The sequence below is a fragment of the Canis lupus genome, chromosome 15, assembly GCF_011100685.1.
Source record: "Canis lupus familiaris isolate Mischka breed German Shepherd chromosome 15, alternate assembly UU_Cfam_GSD_1.0, whole genome shotgun sequence".
Classification (NCBI taxonomy): Eukaryota; Metazoa; Chordata; class Mammalia; order Carnivora; family Canidae; genus Canis; species Canis lupus.
Window position 1 is genome coordinate 23,880,500 of NC_049236.1, and position 24,563 is coordinate 23,905,062.

Genomic DNA, 24,563 nt, shown 5'->3' on the forward strand with positions numbered 1-24,563 from the left:
GTATTAGGGGCTGAGGCCTTTGTGGGTGATGAGTTCATGAGGACTCACCCTTTATGATTGAGAGTAGTGCCCTTATAAAAGAGAACCCAGAGAACCCCCTTGCCCATTCAGCATGTGAGCACACTGTGAGAAGACAGCCATCTTTGAATCAAAAATGAGCTCTCACCAGACACCAAACTTGCCAGCACCTTGGCTTTGGCCTACTTAGCCCCCAGAACTGTGAGAAATGCATATTTGTTGTTTAAGCCATCCAGTCTATGTCATGGCAGCCCGAATAGACTGAGACAAACAACATATGCTCATCAAATTTGTGATGTTTTTTGCTGTCAAGTTTTTTAAAAGTAAAATCATGAGCAAATTACTAACTATAAAAAAAGGCAATATGTGCATCCTTTTTGTCCATCCATTCCGCTTAGTGTCCCAAAAGTTTGCCTATTTGAAATTTCCAAATTTCCTAACATTTAAGATCCTTTGTTCTTCCTTGACAAAAATGAAATGAGAATAAAGAAGTACTGATCTTCTTTAATATAATCTGAGATCTCATAATTTCTATATTGAAAACACAGGGATCAATACAATGCTGTCATGCGATTTACTTGAGCACACTAGTCAGAGCCACTGATACTGAAGTTTACACCAAAAAAGAAAACTTAGATGCAAAATTTAAAATCCCGTAATCTTATTTACCCAAGCAACTGCAAATATCTAGATGTTTTAGTCTTTTCCATAGAGTTAAAGGTTGAATTTCAATCCAATATTTGACAGTTTGACGATTGGTTGATTTAACATATGTTTGACTTAGCTAATACTTATTTTTCTCTCTCTGCCATATAAGAAGCTACGAATCTTGAAATCATCCATAGGAATAGAACACATATGAAGAATTTATTCATCATGAATTTAAGTAACTGGTAAAAGGCAAACTGTTTATTTAGAAACACAGTTTTCATATATAAATACTTTTGCTATTAAGAGAAAGGCCAGGCAGCCTAGGAGCTACTATTGAACACTCAAATTTTAAGTCAGATATCCTGGTTCTGAATTCTTACTTCTTTCTCATAAGTTAATTGTGACGATTAACTAAACAATGTGTGTGCTTTGGGGTGCATGTACAGTGCTTAGCATAGTGCCAGGCACACAATCATCTCTCAAAAAAAACAAAAACAAAAAACTGTAGATTGCTATTATTTTCAACAACTGTGTAAATAAGTGAATTGCAAAGTTATTTATAAAATGTGTGTTGTGCTACAGAATCATCTTGTGAATAAATGTTTATTTATCCAAGAAAAGAGATTTAGTCCTAGGTACAAAAGTACTGTTACTTTGTTTGTCATCAAGTTCAAAGTGTCAATAGAAAAGATTTTTCTGCTATTCAACTAATAACTAGCTGACATTGGCCTTTTGAGACTTGTAATAGCAATATGAGTTTAGTACTTCAAATTTCCCAAGTACTTCCCTATACACAATCCCATTCAAATATCATGTCTGCTCTAAAGATAGGCTGATCCAAAATGTATTAGTATTCCATTTCACAGAGAAAGAAAGCTGAGCTGCAGAGAGAGTAAATACATTGCCAGGAGCTACAGAATTAGAAAGTGATCAGTTTAAGACTCAGCTGGGATCTTTAGCTTCAAGTTAAATATCCTTTTTTTTTTCTTTTTCCTTTCTACCCTGTCTCTCACTAAGTTTCAGTATTCCATTTAACTTTTTATTTTTTTTCCTTTTTTTCCATTTAACTTTTGTAAAAGTTAAGTAATCTTTTTCAAATTGTTAGCTTTAAAATTAATAAGATTGCTTTAGTAAACATATGGGTAAAATAAAATGGGTCAATTTACGATGCTTATGATCCAAGTATTAATATCAAGCGTGATCTTGCAATTAACAGTAAGAGAAAAAAATCAGTTCGTAATCTCCATGTGTAAGAATAAAACAACAAATCCTGTTATTGCAAGAAAAATGAATCTTACGCTTTCATCAGGGAAAACAAAAAACAGGAAAAAGAGTCAAAAAGATTGGCAAACAGACTTCAAATGTCTCATAAACAACAGGAGACAACTTTAACCTATATTTGACACAATTGCTTCACATAGGTCTTGGGAATAGTAAAAACAGTGGGAGTAGCAAACAGTAATTTCTTTGGCTCTTTTCATTGTTGCATTTTAACATATGTTGTTATAAGACACCTCGATTTCCTTTTATTTGGAAAGATTCTTTGTGTTGGAACAATACAATTATCAACAGCAAAGAAGACTTTTTCTATTGACGATAATAATGTGGGCAATTTACTGTATCTATACTTATCTTTACAATACAGTATCATCATAAAGGATAATAAGAGGTATAATAAGCAATTGTAGGCCTTTGTGAATAACTGCCAGTTTGACAATGCTGAAGCTTTGAGCTTACCAATATATAGAAAAAAAAAGGACATTGTTCAACTATTATTAAACTCTTCCATGAAATAAAATCAATTAAGAGTTACACAATTTTCTAACCCAAAATGATACAATTTCAACAGGAAGTATAGGTTTCCAATAAATGGGTCTATCAGAAGGTCAGAATAGTTTGCAGGCAAGCTAAAAATGTCACATCAGAGAGTTTTACATTGGGATATAAGTTGGGAGCTGCAAGATGTCATTACCTTATGCAAACACTGTTGTCATTAAACAAATTATATTTTCAGGTACGTTTAGCAATGGTGACCAGCTTCAATGCTAATAAAACACAGAAAAACTTGTATTTGACGTTCTGTTAGGATGGTAACTCAGAGTCAGTCATGAAATTTGCAAAATTAGTTTCATACACTTACTAATGATGAAAATAAGTTCATCAAGGTGAATTAGGCTGCGGTGTACATAAATAAACATGCAGTAAGTTAGAAAGTTGTAAGATTGATCATTTTTATAAAGGCGATGACAGACTCATGGAACTGGGAAAGAGAATTAAAAGGAGCAAAAAATGAGTAATTGGCAGAATTGATCAAGATAAATAATTATCAATTTTAGGATTCTGAAATAATTTAACTCAAGAACTTTTGCAGCAGTCTCTCTTTTCCACATCAGGAGCTCTCTACTCACAGAAATGGCAGCTTTAATTTGAAGAGGAAAATGACTTGGTCATTTCATTAAGTCTGCAAATAAATGATCACATAACTTCAGATGAGTATTGCTATCTGTTCCCCAAAAGTAAATTTCTTTACTAAGTGCCGCTTTCCAGCTTTCCCACTTGCCACATTTTCCCTTCAGCTACAAAATTTCTCTCACACTATTTAAATATAGGTGAGTTGCTCATGGGTTTCAAAAGCTTTCTGACTTTTACTCTTATCCAATCTTAGAAAAACATTTCACCTATGGATTCTTTCAAAGGGGCCAAAGTCATCTGAAATAACTTCAATTTCATATTCATATTTCTTCCTTGGAAATTATGATGAATAATAGTACCTCATATATTGAGATAAGGACACATCATGGCAAAATCCATGTTGTTTCAGTTGGTAAGTGGAAACTTTCAATGTTTAATTTGCTGGGGAAACTCAATGAGACTCTCCTCTGAGTCCATAATCTCAAAATAAAATTTCCTTGGTTAGTCTTATTGGCTCCTTGCCATATTCTACATTGCCTTATTTTCAGTTTCCTTAAGCTCATAAAAAGTACCTCTGCTCCCACCTCCTTTAGCTGAGAACCCATATTCCCTTGAGAAGAATATCTCTGATAAAATGTCTACGTCTTCTTCTTCCACCAAATCAAACTTTTCATTCATCTCTACATTACACATTTCATTCTCCTTTCTCCGTTTTTCAGAGGAAAGAGTTCTACTAACCTGCAATTAATCTTGAAACCATGCCTGTCCTTTACTGTGGTTGCCCAGCAAAAATTGCTTCCCCTTTGTTTCTTCCTTGGCTGAAAGCATTTTCAATAGGCTCTCTCCAATATTGCCTAGTTTCTCAACTTTTAACCACCTCTCTTCTTCTTTGCCAAACTTCTCAAAGGAGTATTACTCATCGTCTCCATTTCTAAACTTCTAATTGACTCATAAATTCTTTTCATCATAGCTATTCTCCTTCCATTCTATTTTATTGAAACTGTCTTTGCAAACATTTCCAGTGACCTAATTGTAAATCTAATCACCTCATATTAGACAAAATCTTTTATGTCTTCATGGAACATTTGATACTGCTGGTCACCTCCAATCTCAACACTTAAAACTCTCTCTTTCTCTATTGCTTTTTTGTTTCATTAACTATTGACTCAGTTGATTTTTACATCTCTCATTGTTTCTTCCCAGACTTGTATTTGCTTTTCAGGGTAGGTTCTATCTTTGCCTTTATCTATTCATTTTTTCCATATTTCCATTCATTTCCATGGACTTCATAAAGTACTGGTTCTTATCCCAACTCAAGAAATCTTTGTGATGATTTAATGGTGAAATGTATTTAATGCAATGGCCAAAGTCCATAGTCCTATAAGTCCCCCAAACATGAGCTTGGTACCTCTAGCTCTTCTCACCATTATCCTTCTGAATGCAAATGATACTTGATTTGCCCATGTAAATTCTTTAATTTTCCTTATGAAATTGGACTTCAGGGATAAGGCTGGTTATAGATGCAATAAAATGAAATGCTAATTTCCCTAAGAAAATTCCCATTGAAAGTTGGTAAATTCATTGCTTGGAATAAACAAACATTGAATAAAAGCAATATAAAAATATATAGTTCAAAAATATATAGTTCAGCCTACAATTCAATGTACCAGTATTTTTATGTATAATGCAATCATGTAGAAAAGCTTTTAAAATAAGTACACCTTTATAGTCAGTGAAAATTAGTCTGTCAATTGAGTTTTTACTGTAACTTGTAAATAATCCATTTTGTCTCATTTAATGAAATAATTTTAAAAGTATGTGGGTTTCTGCTAAAGGAGAACACATTGTTAGGAAGTAATCTATTCTTCCTTGCATTTCACTTTATTGTACATTTGTGTGTATGTGTGTGTGTGTGTGTATGTATGTGTGGCTTCCCAATTTTAAGCAGTAACAAAAATACTCTGCAAGAAAGAGAGGCTTTATTGTATTTTCTGTGTCTAAATAACCTGAACTCACCTTTTTACAACAATTGCCTGGAAAATGTATTCAACATTACCAATACAATCTACCTCCATGAAGCTATTTGAAGAGGCATAAAATGACAGCAAATTTTTATTGTGTGTGTGTGTGTATAAAATACTGTTTTATTCTTTCATTTGTATTATTTCCCATTACTAAAATAACAGAAGAAATGCTGGTCATGGTAATACCTCTCTTCTACACAGTTTAATATTTTCTGACACTAGTCCCTTGTTTCTTTCAAAAAAATCATTTTATTTTTCAAAAAAAACTTTTCAAAAAAAACATTTTATTATGTTTATAGTTCAGAACTATAAACATAATACTTTGGTTATCATATACATATTTTACCTTTAACTTTTGGAGGTACCACTTGTCTGCAAAATTGAAAGTGTGGTCACATTTCTTCTCTTCTTAAAAACTCTTATTTGGTTCACTGTTGCCTATAGGAAGAAGCCCAGGCTTCCCTAACTCTGATCTCCCTATCTCTGCAGTCTACTCCCCATCCCTCCTCATGCCTGCTTCCATTCTTATTCTCCAAGTCCATCTGGTAAGCTCTTTAAAGTCACCCTTCAAATTCTAGCTAATTTTTTTCTCTAGAAATATTCTGAAATTTATTGAGATACAATTGACAAATAATATTGTGTAAGTTTAAGGTATGCAATGCAGCAATTTGATATGTGTACATGTTTTTGAATGTTTGCCATAATCAGGTTAGTTAATACATCCATCACCTCACATAATTATCATTTTTTAGTTGTTGGTAGTGAAAAAATTTAATATCTACTGTCTTAGCAAATATTAAGTATACAATACAATATCATTAACTATAGTTACCATGTGTACATAAGATCCCCAATCTTCTTTCTTTCTTTTTTTTAAATTTTTATTTATTTATGATAGTCACAGAGAGAGAGAGAGAGAGAGGCAGAGACACAGGCAGAGGGAGAAGCAGGCTCCATGCACCGGGAGCCCGACCTGGGATTCGATCCCGGGTCTCCAGGATCACGCCCTGGGCCAAAGGCAGGCGCTAAACCACTGCGCCACCCAGGGATCCCCCCAATCTTATTTCTTATAACTGAGTTTCTATCCTTTGACAAGCTTCTCTCCATTTCTCCCATACCTCCAGCCCGGAAAACCACCAATCTATTCCATTTCTATAAGTTCAACATTTTTAGGTTCTACATATAAGTAAGGTCATACGGTATTTCTTTGCCTTACTTATTTCCTTTAGTGTAATGTCTCAAAATTCACCTAGGCTGTTGCAAATGACAAAATTTCTCTAGAAGAATTTTTATTATACCATCTGCTTTTCCTCTATGCCCATACAATTAATTACCCTTTTTTTGTAATATTAAAAAACCTTGGGGTGCCTGGGTGACTCAGTTGGTTAAGTGCTTGCCTTCAGCTCAGGTCATGATCCCAGGAGCCTGCTTCTCCTTCTCCCTCTGCCCCTTCTCCTGCTCGTGCTCTCTCTTGCTCACTCTATCTCAAATAAATAAATAAAATCTTTAAAAAAAAACAACCTTGTACTTACTTTTATTTTCACATTAGTCATATTGTATTCAAATTAATTTCTTATAGTGATAAACTGTACATAACATAAAATTTACCATTTTAATCAATTTTATATGTAGAGTTTAGTGACATTAAATATGTTTCCTATATTTGAGAAAACTACTATTCATTAAATATCTGAATTTGTTAATATACTTATACCTAGTGCTTTAACTCAATGCCTGGCAAATGGATGATGCCCAATAAATGTTTGCTGAATTGAGGTATCATGATCAAAATCACACATCAGCTAATTATGTCAATTAATAGTTCTACTCCACTCTAACCTAAGACTTTACAAAAGAAAGGAAAAAATATATATATACTTTCAGTAGTTTTCACTTTACCAAAACAAAACAAAACAAAAATAAACCAAAATAAAACCTTCAATGCTTTCTCATTTCATAAAGTATGGATTCCACACCTTAGTCATGGCATTCAGGGCCCTCTGAAATCTGAGTCTGTCTGCCCCATCTCTCCACCTTCCACTCCCATACCTCTTCATATCCAAATCCTTACTGACACAACACCATCTTTTACTCTTGAAACAGCCAATTTCAGGTTTTTGTTTTTTTTTTTTTTTTTTTTTTTTTTTTTTATGATAGTCACAGAGAGAGAAAGGGAGAGAGGCAGAGACATAGGCAGAGGGAGAGGCAGGCTCCATGCACCGGGAGCCTGATGTGGGATTCGATCCCGGGTCTCCAGGATCGTGCCCTAGGCCAAAGGCAGGCGCCAAACCGCTGCGCCACCCAGGGATCCCAGGTTTTTGTTTTTGACCATACTGTCTCCTCAGTCTGAAATGTTTTCCCCCAGTTTTAAAGCCAGATCGATGGGGGAACAGAGGACTAGGTGAGGACAGAGCACATTGACAAGTCCTTGAAACAGGGAGAGTGATCGTGTTCTACAGGCTCAACTGCCTCAATGTTCATACTTTGCTAAGGGCAGAAGGCAATCCTAGCCCGACCCCCGGAGGAGCCTGTGAGTCAATTTAACATATAAAAATTCCTTTAGAAATTTCCTTTATCTCTAAATCCCCAAGACATGTTTTGGCAATCATCCTTCAAGCACACGGCCCACCAATACACATCTGAAGGGTCTCATGACTCAGGTTTTATTAGATGGTAATAAATGACCTTTCCCAATACTAGCTATTTCCTCAAGGTCCTGGAAACCTTCCAAAGTTCCTTAGAGAGTACACTATCCTCAAACCCCTCCCAACTCCCAGGTATATAATCAGCCACCTCTGACAGGCCCAGGGCAGCAGCTCTTCCTGCCCATGGGTCCTGTCACCAGGCTTTAATAAAACCACCATTTTGCACCAAAGACGTCTCAAGAATTCTTTCTTGGTCGTCAGCTCCGGACCTCACCTATATGCCAAAACTTCATCAAACCCATGATGAAGGGAAAACTAGGGAAAACTCAAATTGTCCTTCTAGGGTGAGCCTTCTCTGACCCTTTAGTTGAGAGTAAATACCCTTCTCCTCTCTGTATTTTGGGCCTCTATTTTTTATTTATTTAGTTTTTGCACTAAGTTGTATCTTACATTTATATATTCATCTTCATCACTTGAGGGCAAATTACATGAATTTGCATAATATTTCATTTATCATTTTATTTTGTCCTATTCTTCCTCTCAGAGACTCCGAATTCTCTGCACTTCGTGGTTACTCAATAATTTTATTTGGAAAGAACAAACATCTTGTTCATCTGATCCATATAATCAATGCATTGTTGTTTATCGAGCATACTAAGGTTACTTAAACTTGAATACTAAGGAAAGAACAAAGGAATGATGTGAAAACACTGGTTAGAATAAACGCTAAACAATGAAATTTGATAAATACATGTTAATCATGAGGTTCATATCATTGTAGTGAATACAATAAATACAAATGAACAAGATGCAGTCCATTTTCTCAGGGAACTAACAACCTAGACCTAGACAGATATATAATTAACCCTGATAGTTGTTGAACAGTCCTAATAAATGCTGAAGCAATGAGCTCTAGCAATTTGAACTAAGGAATGCTGACTGTTGGCAAGGAATCATAAAATATTTTATCAAAAAGGTAATGTCTGAACTTCAGTTTAAATGGGAAAATATGATTTCAATGGGCAAATTAGGATTGTGGAAGCATTCCAAGAGAGACATTTGCATAAGTAAAATGCAGGGAAAAATGTTGGCTGATTTCAAAAACAATAAAAATAGTTATGTTAATAAGACTTTAGAATGACTCAGTCGGGGCAGTAGGGGTAGTAGTACTTAGAGCTAGATTTGTAGGTTAGGACCAATGAAGAGGTTCTTGTTTTTTTTTATTTTTTTTTTTAATTTTTATTTATTTATGATAGTCACAGAGAGAGAGAGAGAGAGAGAGGCAGAGACACAGGCAGAGGGAGAAGCAGGTTCCATGCACCGGGAGCCCGACATGGGACTTGATCCCGAGTCTCCAGGATCGCGCCCTGGGCCAAAGGCAGGCGCTAAACCGCTGCGCCACCCAGGGATCCCCCCGAAGAGGTTCTTGTTATATGATAATATTATTAACACATGTTAATACAATATATTATTATGTTGTTAATATATTAATATGGTATTCATCACATATAGGTATATACTACATGTTAGGAATCCATTATGAGAAATAATCACTATGATTAGAGCTTTGTTTAGCAGGTTTAACCTTGGAGAATTATATAGCAGAGAGGTATCGGAAACAAAAATAAACGAAAACCTACTGTAATATTCCAAGTGAGAATTAATGAAGACCTGAACTATAGTGGCTTTAATGTATGCACACACAAAAAAGAGAGTAAATGGATGGGGGGCGGGTGATTACAGACACGGTTAAATGTAAATATTAGAACTGCCTAAATACAGAGAGTTAACACAAATTCAGAGATAAGAACATTTTGTAGTAGGAGAGAATGGCACATTAGGAGAAATGACCTTTTTGGGCTCGCCTGTAAAATAATAGTAGTATCAAACTACCGGGATCATTCTGCTGATATATATATGTATTTAGCACAGTGCCTTGGAATTTAAAGCACTCAGTAAATATTACCTATTGTTAATGTTAACTCATCAACAGAATCATCTAGTAATGGAAAATGTCATCTAACTCTAAAATATCTTTATAATTTTGTTTATGATATAATGAAGAGTTATTAAAAACACAAATACAACAGAAATATATAGTACATATACTTACAAACAGCAGAGACAACCAATAATGACAGTTTGGTATTTATATGCAAAATTTTTTCTAGTCCTACAATAATGTATTATTATTACTTGTATCTTTTAAATATTTTATTTATTTATTTATTCATGGGAGACACAGAGAGAGAGGCAGAGACAAAGGCAGAGGGAGAAGCCGACTCCATGCAGGGAGCTGGATCTGGGACTTGATCCTTGGACTCCGGGATCATGCAGTGAGCTGAAGGTGGAGGCTCAACCGCTGAGCCACCCAGGCATCCCTTATTACTTGTATTTGTACAACACTGGGATCACCCTATGGAATTGTTTTCTTTTTGTAAAAGAATGTTTTGGAGCTCTTTCCAAATTAGAACATAGAGCTGCCTCATATTCTTTCGAATAAGGTTACTTCTTTCATTGTGTTAATGGGTCATAGGGAATCCATGGGGCTACCTGGAAAAACTAGGTGGAGTTCAGGCCCACCAGTGCATATGGTGCCTTTGTGTAAATGAGAAAACTTGCTCCCTGTAGGCGATGACAGACACACAAGTGCATATCTTGATTAGTGAACCCTAAGCAAGGTTTCATTCTCTCCGCTTTGCCCTGTGCTAGATACCCGTGGCAGAGAACAATCTCTACAACCATTAGCAAAGCTGTGGGGAAATGCCAAACCAACGTTTAAAATCTTTTGTGAAGCTCAGAAGAAAGCATGAACTTTGAGTTACAGATTTTGCCATTTTTTTTCTCCCACAGAAGTCATGGTTGTAGCCTTGGGTGTATGAGAAATAGATGAAGCCTCCTCGGAAGACTTTATATAAAGGAAAGGTATTAAAGGGTGATAACTCCAAAACGTGTGAGAATGGGACAAGATGAGACAGAGAGAGACAGAAATAGGGAGAAATACACAAACAAACACAGAAAGAGAATAATGATATATAGACGATAAATAAAAGTCTATTAACGTAATACAATGATAGAATAAACTATCTTCTCAGACTCTACCCATGCATATATATGTATGAATATATTGGCATCACTTGCAGTCTAAACCTCTGCTCTCTGATTTCTTCATTCGGAATTTTGGAACTGAAATAATTCAGGAATATGTTTGGATAAATTCCTTGCTATCTCAACAGTTATTACCACTACCAGAAATTCGTGGATCAAATAGATTCTGATAATATAGTATAATCGCTTGTCAAGCTTGCTATTTGAACTCAGGGAATGCAGAGTTTGAATTATAAGGGACATTTGTAAGTACATTTTCATTTTAATTTAAAATTAAAATCTGAAGCATCAAATGAAAATTTCCCCAAACCCTGCTCATTCAGCCATCTGCAGAATTTTGTTCTAGTACCTGATTGTACTTTTGTACTTTGTCTATTACATATTTTTGTTTGATTATGAAGAATGTGTTCTTAATTAGTTCTTTTTTTCTATTAAAAAGGCCCTTTATTTTCTAAAACATTTGCTTCAATTACTCCCTCTAATATTCAAATTTTATCTAGTTCCCCTTTCTAAATTTGACAAGAGTTTAAATTTTTCTAAACGTTTTTGTCAGATTTCTAAATATATTTTATCAACAATACACAATGCCTTGTTTATAGATTTTTTTGTACCAATTGTTATCTAAGAATTCAAATTGCAAGTGTCTTCTGATTTCTCTCTCTCTTTTTTTTTTTTTTTGATTTTTATAATGAAATGTGAGTTTCATTATGAACTAAGAGTTGGCCTTTCTCCATGCACTGTCTCTCAAGATCATTGATTATTTATAAACAATCTATTGTTAGGAAACTAAGGGAACTTCCCTACCCCCTTCCTCAACCTTGGATATGTGACTTCCTAAATAGGGATTCTGGTTAAGCCACCTGGAATTTGATAAAAATCAAAAACAAAAAGAAAAAAATATTAGAGTTAATAATGAGCACACAATTAGTTTCTTCTTATGCAAATGATGTAAAACAAAACAAAAAGCATTCAAAGGGCTGCAGTAATTGTAGAATAATGTTCATGACTTAAAATATATTTAATCTACCACAAGCAATCAAGTGGACAGTGCTGCCTACAATAGACTACAATAAAATTTGAGGCTAAAATATTTAAGATGATTGTCAAAAGTCGTTCCTCCACTTTAGTTCTCTCAACCATTGTTCTTCCATATCTAATTGACTATTCTGTTGCCATTAATGAAGCAAATTCTCAGAGCCTTACTTGAACTTGAAGTATCTTTTTATTTCGGGGTACATAATTTTGCCAAGGGGTCTCACCACACCTTTCTCTATGATAAATAGAAGCTTTATCACTGCATGGTAAGCAAGGCTTCTACAGTAGTAGTTGCCAAAGTTTCTTTACTCTTATCAATAAAATATTTTGAGGGATGTACCCAAAATAAGTGTACTTTTAAACATACATGAGAATCAAAATTAACAATGATAAAACAAAAAATAATTAAGCATTTAGTATTTTCCTTTTGGACATTCCAGGAATGTATATACTTACTTTATTGGTAAAATCTGTTCTTTTTTAAAAAAAAGACTGAGTCCTTCCTGTCATTATCTATTATTTGAGAAGTTTTCTTCTACTATAATGATTAAGATGTATAAATATTTTATTTCCTTTTGGTTTATTTATTTTATCTATCATCTATCTATCTATCTATCTATCTATCTATCTATCTATCTATCTATCATCTATCTATCTATAGTCATCAAGTTTGCTAAGATGATCTGGTCACCAAAAATCTTTGTCTATTTATTTTTAAACTGTTGTGCCACCATTTATGCTTTTAACACTGCTAGCATTTAGCTCACATGGAATTCATTTTTCTTGTATTTAAAAGACCACTTTTTCTAAGGTTTAAATTGTTAAGCCTAGAACAAAGGGAAACTTTAAACTTGTTTAATTGGTCTAGCTTATTTTAAATAACAAGGTAATTTATACTAGACAAGATTTTTATCATGGTTTAAAAATGTGTATTTGTGTGTACAATGTAAATTCAAATATTATTTTAATAAGAATGCCTTGATAGTATTTACAATTAATAGCATTAGCTTCTCACATATTTAATTATCTAAAACTAAGACTTTGTAGGATTATTTTAGTATGTCTACTACTAGCAATAGCAATATTTATATCACTGAAATAAATTTCTGGAGAAAAGGGTAGCCTTATAAGTAAATGGGAGAGAAAGAGAGAAAGAGAGAGAGAGAGAGGGAGAGATCGGGCTATTTTGGTGGCCTACACAAATTATTTTTCATGTATTTTATATCTTTTTAATGTATTATTTTATCTATCTATGTATCTCTATATATCTGATCTAATGGCCCTAGTTCATTTGTGTACTAATAACCAAAAGGTAAATTTTTCTAAAGAAAAAAAATAACTCTTTAAATCTGGTAATAAAGATGGCTATTATACTTTAGTCAGGAATGAGAGCAAGAGAAGTAGATTAATGATGCCACTAAACATGGGCATGATGCTTTTAGAAGATAAGAATAATAACCTTAAGGGAAGTATATTTATATCTCCAAGGAGTTAACTTCATTTGTGACATTTTCTAAGTTTACCAGATATTTGACATGTTTTCCAATTTTGAAGCTGTGTTGTACTTTTTGAAAGGACAAGTATTCTGACTGCAATCTTTCTAAGCCCCTTTGTTGCTAGTTCTTGGTAATTTTCTTTTCATCTCTTAGTGACAGATCTGAATCACCAGAAATCAGAAATATGACTCTGGCAACTAGTTTCAACAGAGCTTGTTCAGTGGCATATACAGAATGTCATTTATTTTTTGTGACAGTTTTAATAAAAGTGATGTGAAACACAAGGGCTATAATGTTAGTGATATTGCACCTCAAAAGAGGAGAAAGTTTGGTATGTTACCTCCTGATTAGCAGCAGCTAGTTCTTCTTCCAGTGCAGAGACTCTTTCTAAAGAAACCCTCAGTCGCTCCCTTACCTAGAAGAAAAACCAAAATATGTGCAGTAATGTACATCCCATACATGTTAAACTGTGCTGAATCCATCAACATCATTATCAGAGACAGTCACATTTGGCAAATTATTAAAGTCTTTAGAGCCCGAAGTGCTCATTAATACTATGAATACATTGTCACCTTATAGCATCACTATATCAAGGGATTTCCTTATAAGCAAGTCATTTTAGTGTTCCAAAGGCAGGATTTCCAATGGGGTTGGAGATAGACCTGCTTGTTCTTAATTCTCACTCATAGTAAGTGGAGGCAAGTTCAAAAGCAGATTATGAATTCATCTGTAAAATAGACTTACTGATGAGACATAGGCAAAAAAAGTTCTACTTTTGAAAAAATAATACATGAGCTTCATTTGGCATGAATAACTTCGTAAAGGATTCTCAGAACCCGAAAAATGTTGTCCATTGCTCATACATTTTGTATTAGTAAGAGGTCTATATTGTTACTGAGGGATTGGAAAGTGTTGCTTACTCTGGAATTCCTAACTAGCTTCCTCATACCAAAGGTTAAGCCAATATATTTGTAAAACCAAAAACTCTGCACATTGTTTGAAGGTAATTATGATCTGAAAATAATTGTGATTTGCAAATGTTTCATACATAAATGAAATTCAAAGTAGTTTTTTAATTCTTGCTTTCTTAGAACTTCTAAAATTAAAAAAAAGAAGTTCTAAAATTGATTTAGTTATTATATGTTCAAATCTTTAGATATGTTGCATATTACACATATTTAAAAAGACATATTTTTTATCATGTAAGAAATTTAAGAAATTCAGAAGAAATTTGACTGAATTAAAATGAATGTCTACTGCAGCTTAATTCTCCTTAGAAAAGAATCAACAAAATTCATAGCTTCAAACTGAGATGCAATCCCTGGTGATTTTTTGATTATAAGTTAATAATGATTTTTTTTCACATGGGAATGTTACATTATTTGTACAGTTAACATGTATTTTAATACAATATTGTATTTTTATAAATTCTAATTGTATTAATTCATTGATAGTATAGTTTAATGAATCACAGTTTCCTTTTAAAAAATATGATTTAACTGAAAATATAATATATAGGTTAAGTAATATAGTTTAATTAATTATTACTAAATAATATAGGTTAAATATATAAAATGTATTTAAAAAACTTACATAACAATTTTAATGTTGAATTATAACATTATTTTCCAATTAGTAAACAGACAATAAAGCCAAAAATATATATTATTAATTAATTAAAAATTAATATCATATTAATCTAGAATTTAATTAGAAAATTTATTAAAAATCTCAATCATATTCTTTTGCTGTACAATGAAAACTGATACATATTCAGGTGGCTGGGTGTACTTAATTGCTGAAATATATCTTGAAGAAGAAAGAATAACTGTCCAAGAGGAGTTTAATATTAATTATACTTAGTTATGCCTAAATTCTCTGGAAATTAGTAACATATTAATTGATATTTGATATCAAAGATAATTACACAGGATCTTTTCTGATATTTAGGCATGCTAGATGGACTGCCAGGTACCAGTGCTGTTAGACAAATAATTGTTCATTAAAATGCATGAAACTAATGCTCATTAATAACTGAACAAGAGCTACTTGAAAGGAAATCTTTGATGATTTGACCTGGGGAATACTGTTTTAGGAGCAGCTGGAATAGATGCAAAAGCAGTAAATATCCTGAAGGCTGAAAATAAGGATTGCTGATATGTGGAATGCAGGTATCAATAAAAAATCTTAGTAGATATGCTTGATATTTAACAGGGATGTTGTAAAGTTTTATGCCCACTTCCTAAAATACCAACTAAAAAATATGGGTGTTTTGAGTGAGAAAGGTCTAAGAATCCTAGTAGATGAGAAGAGCACTATGAACCACTCTAACTTAACGATCTCACCGTATGCGACATTGATCAGATCACATTTAGGTTGCTGTGAAGAGGTAAAGGTGTCCTATTTTAAGATATACTGATACATTGGAATGTTTCTAAAAGAGTCATTCAAATCATATAAAAAATGGTTGAAACCAGGCTATTTGTAGGTTAAAATATCTTTCTGACTCTGCTATACTGATAATCATAGAAATTGTTCTAAACTGGTTCCTATTTACCACAAGTTAAGTATTTTTATTCTCATGATATCGAGCCTCCGATGAGTAAAAATCATTAAGCTCATAAAGCAATTTGAAAATAGAATCACTCTTCAATAAATTTAGAGTGGTATCTACAGCCTGAGATTATATTACCCACAAAGTGATGAACCTAAAGCTGTCTTTACAAGAAAATAATTTCTGAATATATTTTGAACTAACTATAAATGTAAAAACTGGTGCTGTAATTATCAATACCATATGATACCAGTGCTTTATTTATATGAGGATAAATTATAATTAGTATAAATAATAATTATTATTTAGTGGTCTTGTGGAGCTATCTAGATATGATTGATATGCCATGACAAATTATAATTTTAATTTTTTCCTAAATATAAGAACACAATTGATAGCTTTAGCTTTCTACCTTTTCTGATTTTTTTACTATTTAACCACGTTCAATTAATCTATTGTCTGTGCAGTCTTTAAGTTAATATATATCGCTATTTACAGAGCTATAGTATAAGCTCCAAAATATTTATGTACACCTGGAATTTTTTATTTCTAATTTCATCTGTTACATCAGTTTTCTTCATAATGTATATTTCTTCAAAATAATTCAAGAATCTTTTCCCCTAAAGCTGTTCCAAGGCTACTTACATTTTATCCCTGAGGATTTAAAACAAAATAAGTCCCTAAAAATAACAAATGCATCTCAGGATAAAGAGGAACTCTGGTGGAAGAAGCATACATTCCAAATTAAAAGTAAGGTGGTTTCATTTTGGAATGATCATTCCCATAATAGAAAGCATAGTAAAGAAATCTCCTTAGACCAGAAGTTCAAATCCAGTTTTGGCAGTGTGATAGCCAATCATACAAATATATAATATATGTGGAGTGCATATATATTTACTGGGCTGTTTTCTTTCTTTCTTTTTTTTTTTTTTTTTTTTTTGCTTATATTCCCCAGGCATATCCATATGTCTTTTAAAGAAAAAAAAATAGTCAATGAAATCTGAATGAATTGCAAAACACATGTATATCTCTCATTTCCTCCAGCCCATGAAATTGATAAACCTATTGGAGAGTGATATCAAAATTGCTGTTGGTCTTAGCTAATTGTGGAAATTTGATCCTCCATTTCAGTGGATATATGAATAAGGACATTAATAATGAAGATTGCTAGTCATTGTGATTGTCCACATCTATGCTCAATTTTTTACACTTTATTACTTCTTCATGTGTAACTTTACCCTCTGTGGTAAAGTTGGTAGTGTCTTGTCCTCAAGACATGGTTAATTGCATCTTATTCTAATCATCTCTATATATTATAACATGATATCCATAGTAGTTAAATTCGAATGTTGTGATTTGTCCCCCACCTTCCCTATCCTCTTGAGTGGCTGTGAGCTCTTCTTAGGGAAACTGTCTATGAAGGCACAGATTAATCCCTCACTAACTAAATAAAATGTTATTTAAAACAAAAATGTGGATCAAAACTGATTCCAATAACTATCCTTAGTTTGAAAGCTTTATCAAATGCTGAAATTTACTCACATTAATAGTACTATTCATTAACATTTAATGAGCACTTGACATATGCTAAGTACTGGCTAGGAGTTTTGATGTCAGATTTCACTTAATCCTCATGACAATTCTCTGAGGTATGTACTATTACTCTATTCATTCAAAAGAAGAGGAAACAGATGCATAGAGAAGTTAAGTCACTTGTCCATATCTGTCCAACTACAGAATCCAAGCTCATAATACTTTTTCTTTAGATTGTCTGCACTACTTAGCTGATAAACAGTTCAGTTGCCCTGAACTCACCAATGTCCATGGCACTTCTAGTGAGCTAGTAAATACGATTATACCCTAGAGTCAAGAGTGTAAAATGCTTCATTTAGTTATGCTAAACTCACTCAATGTCTACAGTAAATTATTTCTAGATTCTCAGTTAAACAACAACTATTTTCTTCTTAAATGTACTCACATTCATCAGGTTATTTGTCTTGAATGTTGTTTATTGACTTACAACCATTCTTTCATAAAAGCATCACTCAAGTGATGTGGGAATGTTTATAGGGAAATCTAAAATCATACATCCTCAAGTATTTTCATTCAAGCCATTTAAAACTATTACCTTTTTTCTGGAAAAGCCATGCTCTTTTACATATTGATCTTGGTGCTCAGAGTTATCTTTACGAGTATGCTTTAAAATCTCTTACACATTCTTTAATATTCAGACCAAATGTCATTCCCTCTGTGAAGACATTCTTGAATTTTTTCATCACTCTCTCAAGCGGACTTAGTCACAACCTTTTCTGCTATTCCATATTGCATTGTACATATTGTTTCTTAATACTACCTGTTATTAACATATGAATCTCTAGCACTAACTTTGAACTCCTTGGTTGTAAGGAGAATATCATCTATTTTTGTGTGGCCAAATAACTGTTCTACAGATAATAGATATTCCATAAATATAAAGTCTTCCAAATTCTTAGCAATGTACTTTTGTAATAAGAAAGGGAATATGAAGCTAAGTGTTAAATATATTGATTTGATGTTATATTTATCAAGGATCTTTATATGATATCAATTTCTGTTTTATTCAATATTATTCATAAACTACTTGCCTCTTCCAGCTAAAATGGAAAAATAAGCTACAATTTCTACTCAATAATCTGGAATATAGAATTATAGTTATCCTTTTGCACATACTTCCCATAATCCCCTGCTTTAAGAACATCTGAAAGACCAATGATAAAAGTATATATGTACATAAATATTAACTAGAGTGCAAGTGTCTGCATGCTCAAAACCTAGATATAACTGAGTACTAAGCCCTCATTTGGAGTTTAATACTCAGAACTTGTCAGGTATTTCTAATAAAGTGCCCCAATTCCCGCTCTACAAAATCTTAAAGCTTTATTAATTTTTAAAAGTTAATTCTTTAACATTTCACAAAATTAAAATCATGTCATAAGCCTTACTAATCTCGAGAGGATTTATCATCATATTGGCTTATTTATGTCAGTAGAAGTTATTTGAGTTACAGCTAAGAGAAGCTTACCGCTACTTTTAAAAAGACCTACGGCAGGTTTTCCACTAATACCTTACGCTGTTCTATGTGGAGACTCTTCAAAATGTATATTCACAGCTAAGATATTAGAGATCTAAAAAAAATGTATGCTTCTAATATAAATCTCCAAAGGTTAGAGTACATCCAATGTATACCTAAGATACGTTAAATTGTCAGTTAGTGGTCCTGTGTTGGCACCTAGACATGCATTTCACAGAGGGGGTGGGAGTACAGAAAGAGAGAGGAAGAGAGCAGGGAGACTGAATGACAACATTAAATTTCAAATGGCCATCTGGACTGGGACCATAAAGCACCATAATAAAAGCATAACTTGATAAGCCATAGATTCAGTGGCAATAAAAAAACATGGTTATGACTATTACCAACATACACACAATAATCCAGTTGCATTTAAAAAATGATATTCTTAGAATTCGAATGTGTTTCTCTGTACTGATTTACGTCAGGAATCAGCTGAGTCATTGGATGAAGACAAGGAGCTTGATGCTGATGACAAAAGCACAGTGAAGTCTGAAACCCTTTGTCAATACTAGAACTTTTTTAAATCAGTAGATAAAGTTTATTTTATTTTATTTTATTTTTACGTTTCAGCTTGACTGAGGTATAATTGACACATAAGATTGGAAAATCCTTTATCAATACTATACCTTTTCATCCAAGGCCTTGTGGTGTTCAAACAAAGATTTCAGTGCCTTGAGAACCTCAACTTCACTGGATACCCCTGAGGGGGACTGGGCTTGCCGTTTTACCACTGTCATTCTGAGTGACCTTTCATGTCGTGACACGAGGCATTCCAAGTGCTCCAGTAACAGCTATTGGGTTTAAGAGAAAATGTAATTATACCAAATGTAATTACCTTATGAATACAAGTTACTAATACTCATGACTTCTACCTTAAAAGATTGCAGAATTGCAAAGTAGCTAATGATAACCTCAGATTTTTATCACAGGTAGCAGCAAAGAAGCACAGATCTGATTCTAAATCAGGGTTCATAAATTACATTAAAGTAAGTCACATTTCTATCATATAACAAATTACTCATTTAAGCAATGTAAATTATTCATTCTTTTAGAAAATTTAATAATTTCAGCATGAATTCAGTAAAATAGAACACAAAATAGGCACAAATAGAATAATTATTAAAGAACATTGCACAATGCATGATGATTTTGTTAAGAAAAAGGTATTAAAAGTCAAAACCATTTTAATTTACATTTGGTCATTTATAATTGTTGCATTAGGGATGTCTGGGTGGCTCAGCGGTTGAGCATCTGCCTTTGGCTCAGGGTGTGGTTCCAGAGTCCCGGGATCGAGTCCCACATCAGCCTCCCCTCCAGGAGCCTGCTTCTCCCTCTGCAGGAGGGAGATAGATATATCTCTGCCTTGGTCTCTGTGTCTCTCATAAATAAATAAATAAAGTCTTTTAAAAACCTGTTACATTAAAGGAAATGAGTGTCATTATCATGTGGCTTTGAATGCGATTATAGTGATAATCACATTTGTGTAGTGATTATAGTGATAGTTGTAATCACATGCTCTAACGATTATAGTGAAAATCACTAATGATTTTATTCACAATTAATTCTTAGGTTACATAATAGAAAAATATATGCAGCCAACTGGAATGCAGCAACTGAGATTTGCAATAATCATTTGGGGAAGAGGTCAAAGGGCATGCTTTTTAAACTATCTACTCTTGAACCTACATTCACCCAGAGTAGCCTCTGAAGCCATAACAGAGATCAGGGCAAAGTCCAATGAACAGTTTTTCAGTCTGTTCCAACATTTCCTAAGGAAATTTTACTTTTAAATGTTTTACGAATTGAGGCTTCACATTTGTTTTGTTTAATAAGAGAGTTTTGCTGCTAAAAACAAAGATATATGAAAAAAAAACCCTGCTGGTTTAATGTCTCCGTTATTGAAATTTTGCCAGTAAACAACAATACATGACCAGGAAGTTTTGTAGGAGAGATTTTCAAAAGGATAGTGAAAAACATAGGCTTACAAATGGTGTCTATATAAAATAAAGCAGAAGTTACTCAAACAAAAAAGAAAAAAGCAGATATAAGGTACTGAGATGGAAAGAAGAAAAAAAAATTGCAGCATTTTTCCTAAAGCTTACATTTCCAAAACAGTGAACATTTTTGGTTTTCACAATGTCATTGTTAGAATCAGTGTCACAGGGGCGCCTGGGTGGCTTATAGTCCGTTAAGCATCTGCCTTCAGGTCAGGTCAAGATCTCAGTCCCCTGGTGGGCTCCCTGCTCAGTGGGGAGTCTGTTTTTCCCTCTCCCTCTGCCCCTGCCCTTGCGTGTGTGCTTCTCTCTCTCTCTCTCTCTCTCTCTCTCTCTCTCTCTCAAATGAATAAATAAAAGATTCAGTGTTACATATTAGTATCACCTTTCTTAGCCCTTAATAAATTAATCTCTCTCTATTCACCATCACCAATTACGGTTCAAAGTATTAGAAAACTGCCATGCGTTGGCACAAAAGGACACAAATATCTGAAATCCTACATGTATATAGATCAGTAGGTAGGGATCATATTTAAGGGTGAAAACGATACTAATAGTTCTTCAGTATGAAGATGACGCAGTATTTTCAGAGAACCTTCCTCTTATCAATTTCTGATTATATTCCTCGTGTTCTACTGTCTTGAATTCTACAGATACACACATGCATTAGTTAAATTCAAGCTGTTTCAGATAGGTACATAGGTAATGGGATTCTGTGTGAACTTAACCCTGAAATAAAGAGTTACGGGAGGTGAAAAGAGGAGAGACCTACTCTGCACAGAGCCAGTAAGCACATGTTTCATTGAGAGCGTGATAATTAAAATGAAACTTAAAGAATGAGAAAAAGCTGGCCAAATGAGGAGCCAGATGAAGGACTCTGGGCAGAGGGTACAGCAAAGGCAAAGGGTTGGCATATTGAGGAACCAGAAGCAGAGTCATATGCTTAGAGCAAAGTTTGTCAAAGAAAGACCAACATCAGACAAACAGGGTTAAGTTCATACAAAGCCTTATAATTTATGTGAAACAGACTGCTCCCATGTAGACCTTTCGGAGTCCAGATATTCGAGTTATCCCTGCGAATGGTATGCTAAAGCTGGCTCATACAAACTTGTTAAGAGTGGATGGTTCATGTTCAGGATTTTTGTGAGTCACGGACTAAAACAGTTTTCTTTAAAGCTGAAGTTATATAAAAATATTTTAAAAAGATAATACTTAAAATGTACTGCTTCCTAATTATTTTTACTAAATTCCAAGTTTATAATAAAATTCCTAAATATCCTATGTTCCTTGGGCTGTTTACTTCTATTGTATTTGAATGGTAGAAGTAATATAAACTGCTTCCCAACCGTGCGTCGTTTCCCAGCTCTGCATTTAGTGACATCATGATGGGAGCTTGAAATCAGCTACAATGGGAGTATTTACACCATAGAAATTCCAAACACTAGATAGATTACTACTTTTGAAAAATTTTTTTTTGGTAAAAAAAAAAAAAAATCACTGACCAGCACATCAGTGTCACTAGCCATCAAGTCGTCAGAGCTGGGAGCCCAAATGTTATGCCCTTTTTGAATCTCTGACCCACAGAATCTGTGAGTACAGCAAAATGTCATTTGTGACATTAAATTCGGGGGTGGTTTGCTAGGAAGCAGTAGGTAATCAGAAGACCTTTTTAAAAAGCATCTGCAACCATTTAGCCTGTCAACGTACTGAGGGAAAGAGAATACCGAATTTTCTTGGATGCTGCCTCTGAAGTGGGACTAACTCTTTGGGACCCACTGTTGCAGAGGTTTTTTGATAATCTCACAGACAAAAATGATTCACCTTTTTGATATCAACCTTTTTTTCTCTGGCCCCCACAATATTTGTTCAATGGGCACAAAAAAGTGACCAGGGCTTCAGGGATGGAAGTTATTTATTGATCTCGCAAAATGGGCTTCTCGCCATTAAGGCTGATGAATGGCCAAGCAACTAGCTGCAGTCATCAAACTTGAACTTCTTTCATGATACACTATACCTAAAGACCAGTCAGTCACTGTGAGGCGAGTAGATTATATCAAATCCCTTCCATCAAGGGGGGGGGGGGTGCTGTCGTTTCTTAATGTAGTAAATGCTTTTTTTATGGATATGATTTGTCTTCTCTAATGGCTCTGCTTCTACTAACAATACCATCTTATCAGATTTTTGCTTATAGTCTTATTATCATGTATAACACTACTCCTGACCAAGTAAATAAATAAATAAACCCAAACAAAACAAAACAAAAACAAAAAAACCCACCCAAAAAACAAAAAACACATTTTACAGTGAAAAGAGTAATGCAATTCATGGATGTTCCCAGCCCTGCTTTCACCATGCTATCACATCAGTCAGAAGCAGGTGAGCCTATGGAATGGTTAAGTGATCCACGGAAGAGTCTATCTTAATTCTTGCTTGGAGATAACACATTGCTAGGTTGAAATGTTATCCTCCTGAAGTTAGCATACACTTAGAGTTAGTGATGAATGAACACATATTGGTCCAGATACAAAAGTCCAGGAATCAAGGGTCAGAATTGGAATTTATAATCGCCAGTCAGACTTTTTGACCACTTGGAGAAGAGAGGATCTTTATTTTTTGTTATATACATAATGTATATTCAATTATTCCCCCCCTTTACTATATTTTATATTGGGAGTTTGATTCTAATCAACATTTAAAGTAGTCCATGGCTTACAGAATACTAAGAGATGATTGAGATTTAATAAGAGTAAGAATATACATATGGAAGAACCCTGGTCATGTAACTGGATACATTCACCTTCTTTTTTGAGAAAAGGTGATTTTGTTTTTGTGTAAGAAGTATAGTTGTATTGTTGGGTAGATACATGTTAGTATTGCTGCTGTTTAGAATTGTAATATGAAAAGAGTGTATAGGGTTGCCTGGGTGGCTCAGTTGGTTAAGTGTCTGCCTTCAGCTCAGGTCATGACCCTGGAGTCTGGGGATTGAGGCCCATATCGGGCTCCCTGCTCAGTGGAGAGTCAGCCTCTCCCTCAGCCCCTCACCTTACTTGTGCTCTCTCTCTCCTAAATAAATAAATAAATAAATAAATAAATAAATAAATAAATAAATAAAATCTTTTTTTTAAAGAAAAGAGTATAATAAAATTTAGGTTGCAGTGGAGACTTGGTATTTGTGGTTATCCAAAATCTTTTGAACATATGCTCCATCTTTGTAGCTCCGTCTCCAGCTCCAAGCTGCATACTGAATGTCATCTTCTCGATATTGGAAACAAACAAACAAAATTTCTCGGGTATGGTTAACCACTAGGTGGCAGACATGTGACTTAAGAGTCAGCCAACCAGAGCCACTCACACTAGACAGACTGTAAAGGGAGCCAAGTGAGGAAACGTGCAAGACATGGGATCCATTTCCTTGTCACAGGTAGTAGCAGAGACTGCACATTTCTGGAACTGTGAATGTAAGGAAAACTCACAAGGCTAAGAAATATGGTCCTATCCATTGTGACTGGAAGCT

General features: G+C 34.0%; 1 protein-coding gene across 23 annotated transcripts in view; it reads right to left on the minus strand.

Annotated features, from left to right (window-relative positions):
* PPFIA2 (PTPRF interacting protein alpha 2) overlaps positions 1–24,563 on the minus strand; it is a 469,116-nt gene that overhangs the window by 160,678 nt on the left and 283,875 nt on the right. For 22 of the 23 annotated variants that reach the window (XM_038558539.1, XM_038558538.1, XM_038558557.1 and 19 more), the window contains 2 exons: positions 19,682–19,846; positions 13,730–13,804 (listed from right to left, as the gene is read on the minus strand). In XM_038558539.1, the coding sequence (XP_038414467.1) occupies positions 13,730–13,804; positions 19,682–19,846 (240 nt within the window). The remainder of the gene's footprint in view (positions 1–13,729; positions 13,805–19,681; positions 19,847–24,563) is intronic. The other variant, XM_038558548.1, reaches the window with a different exon arrangement.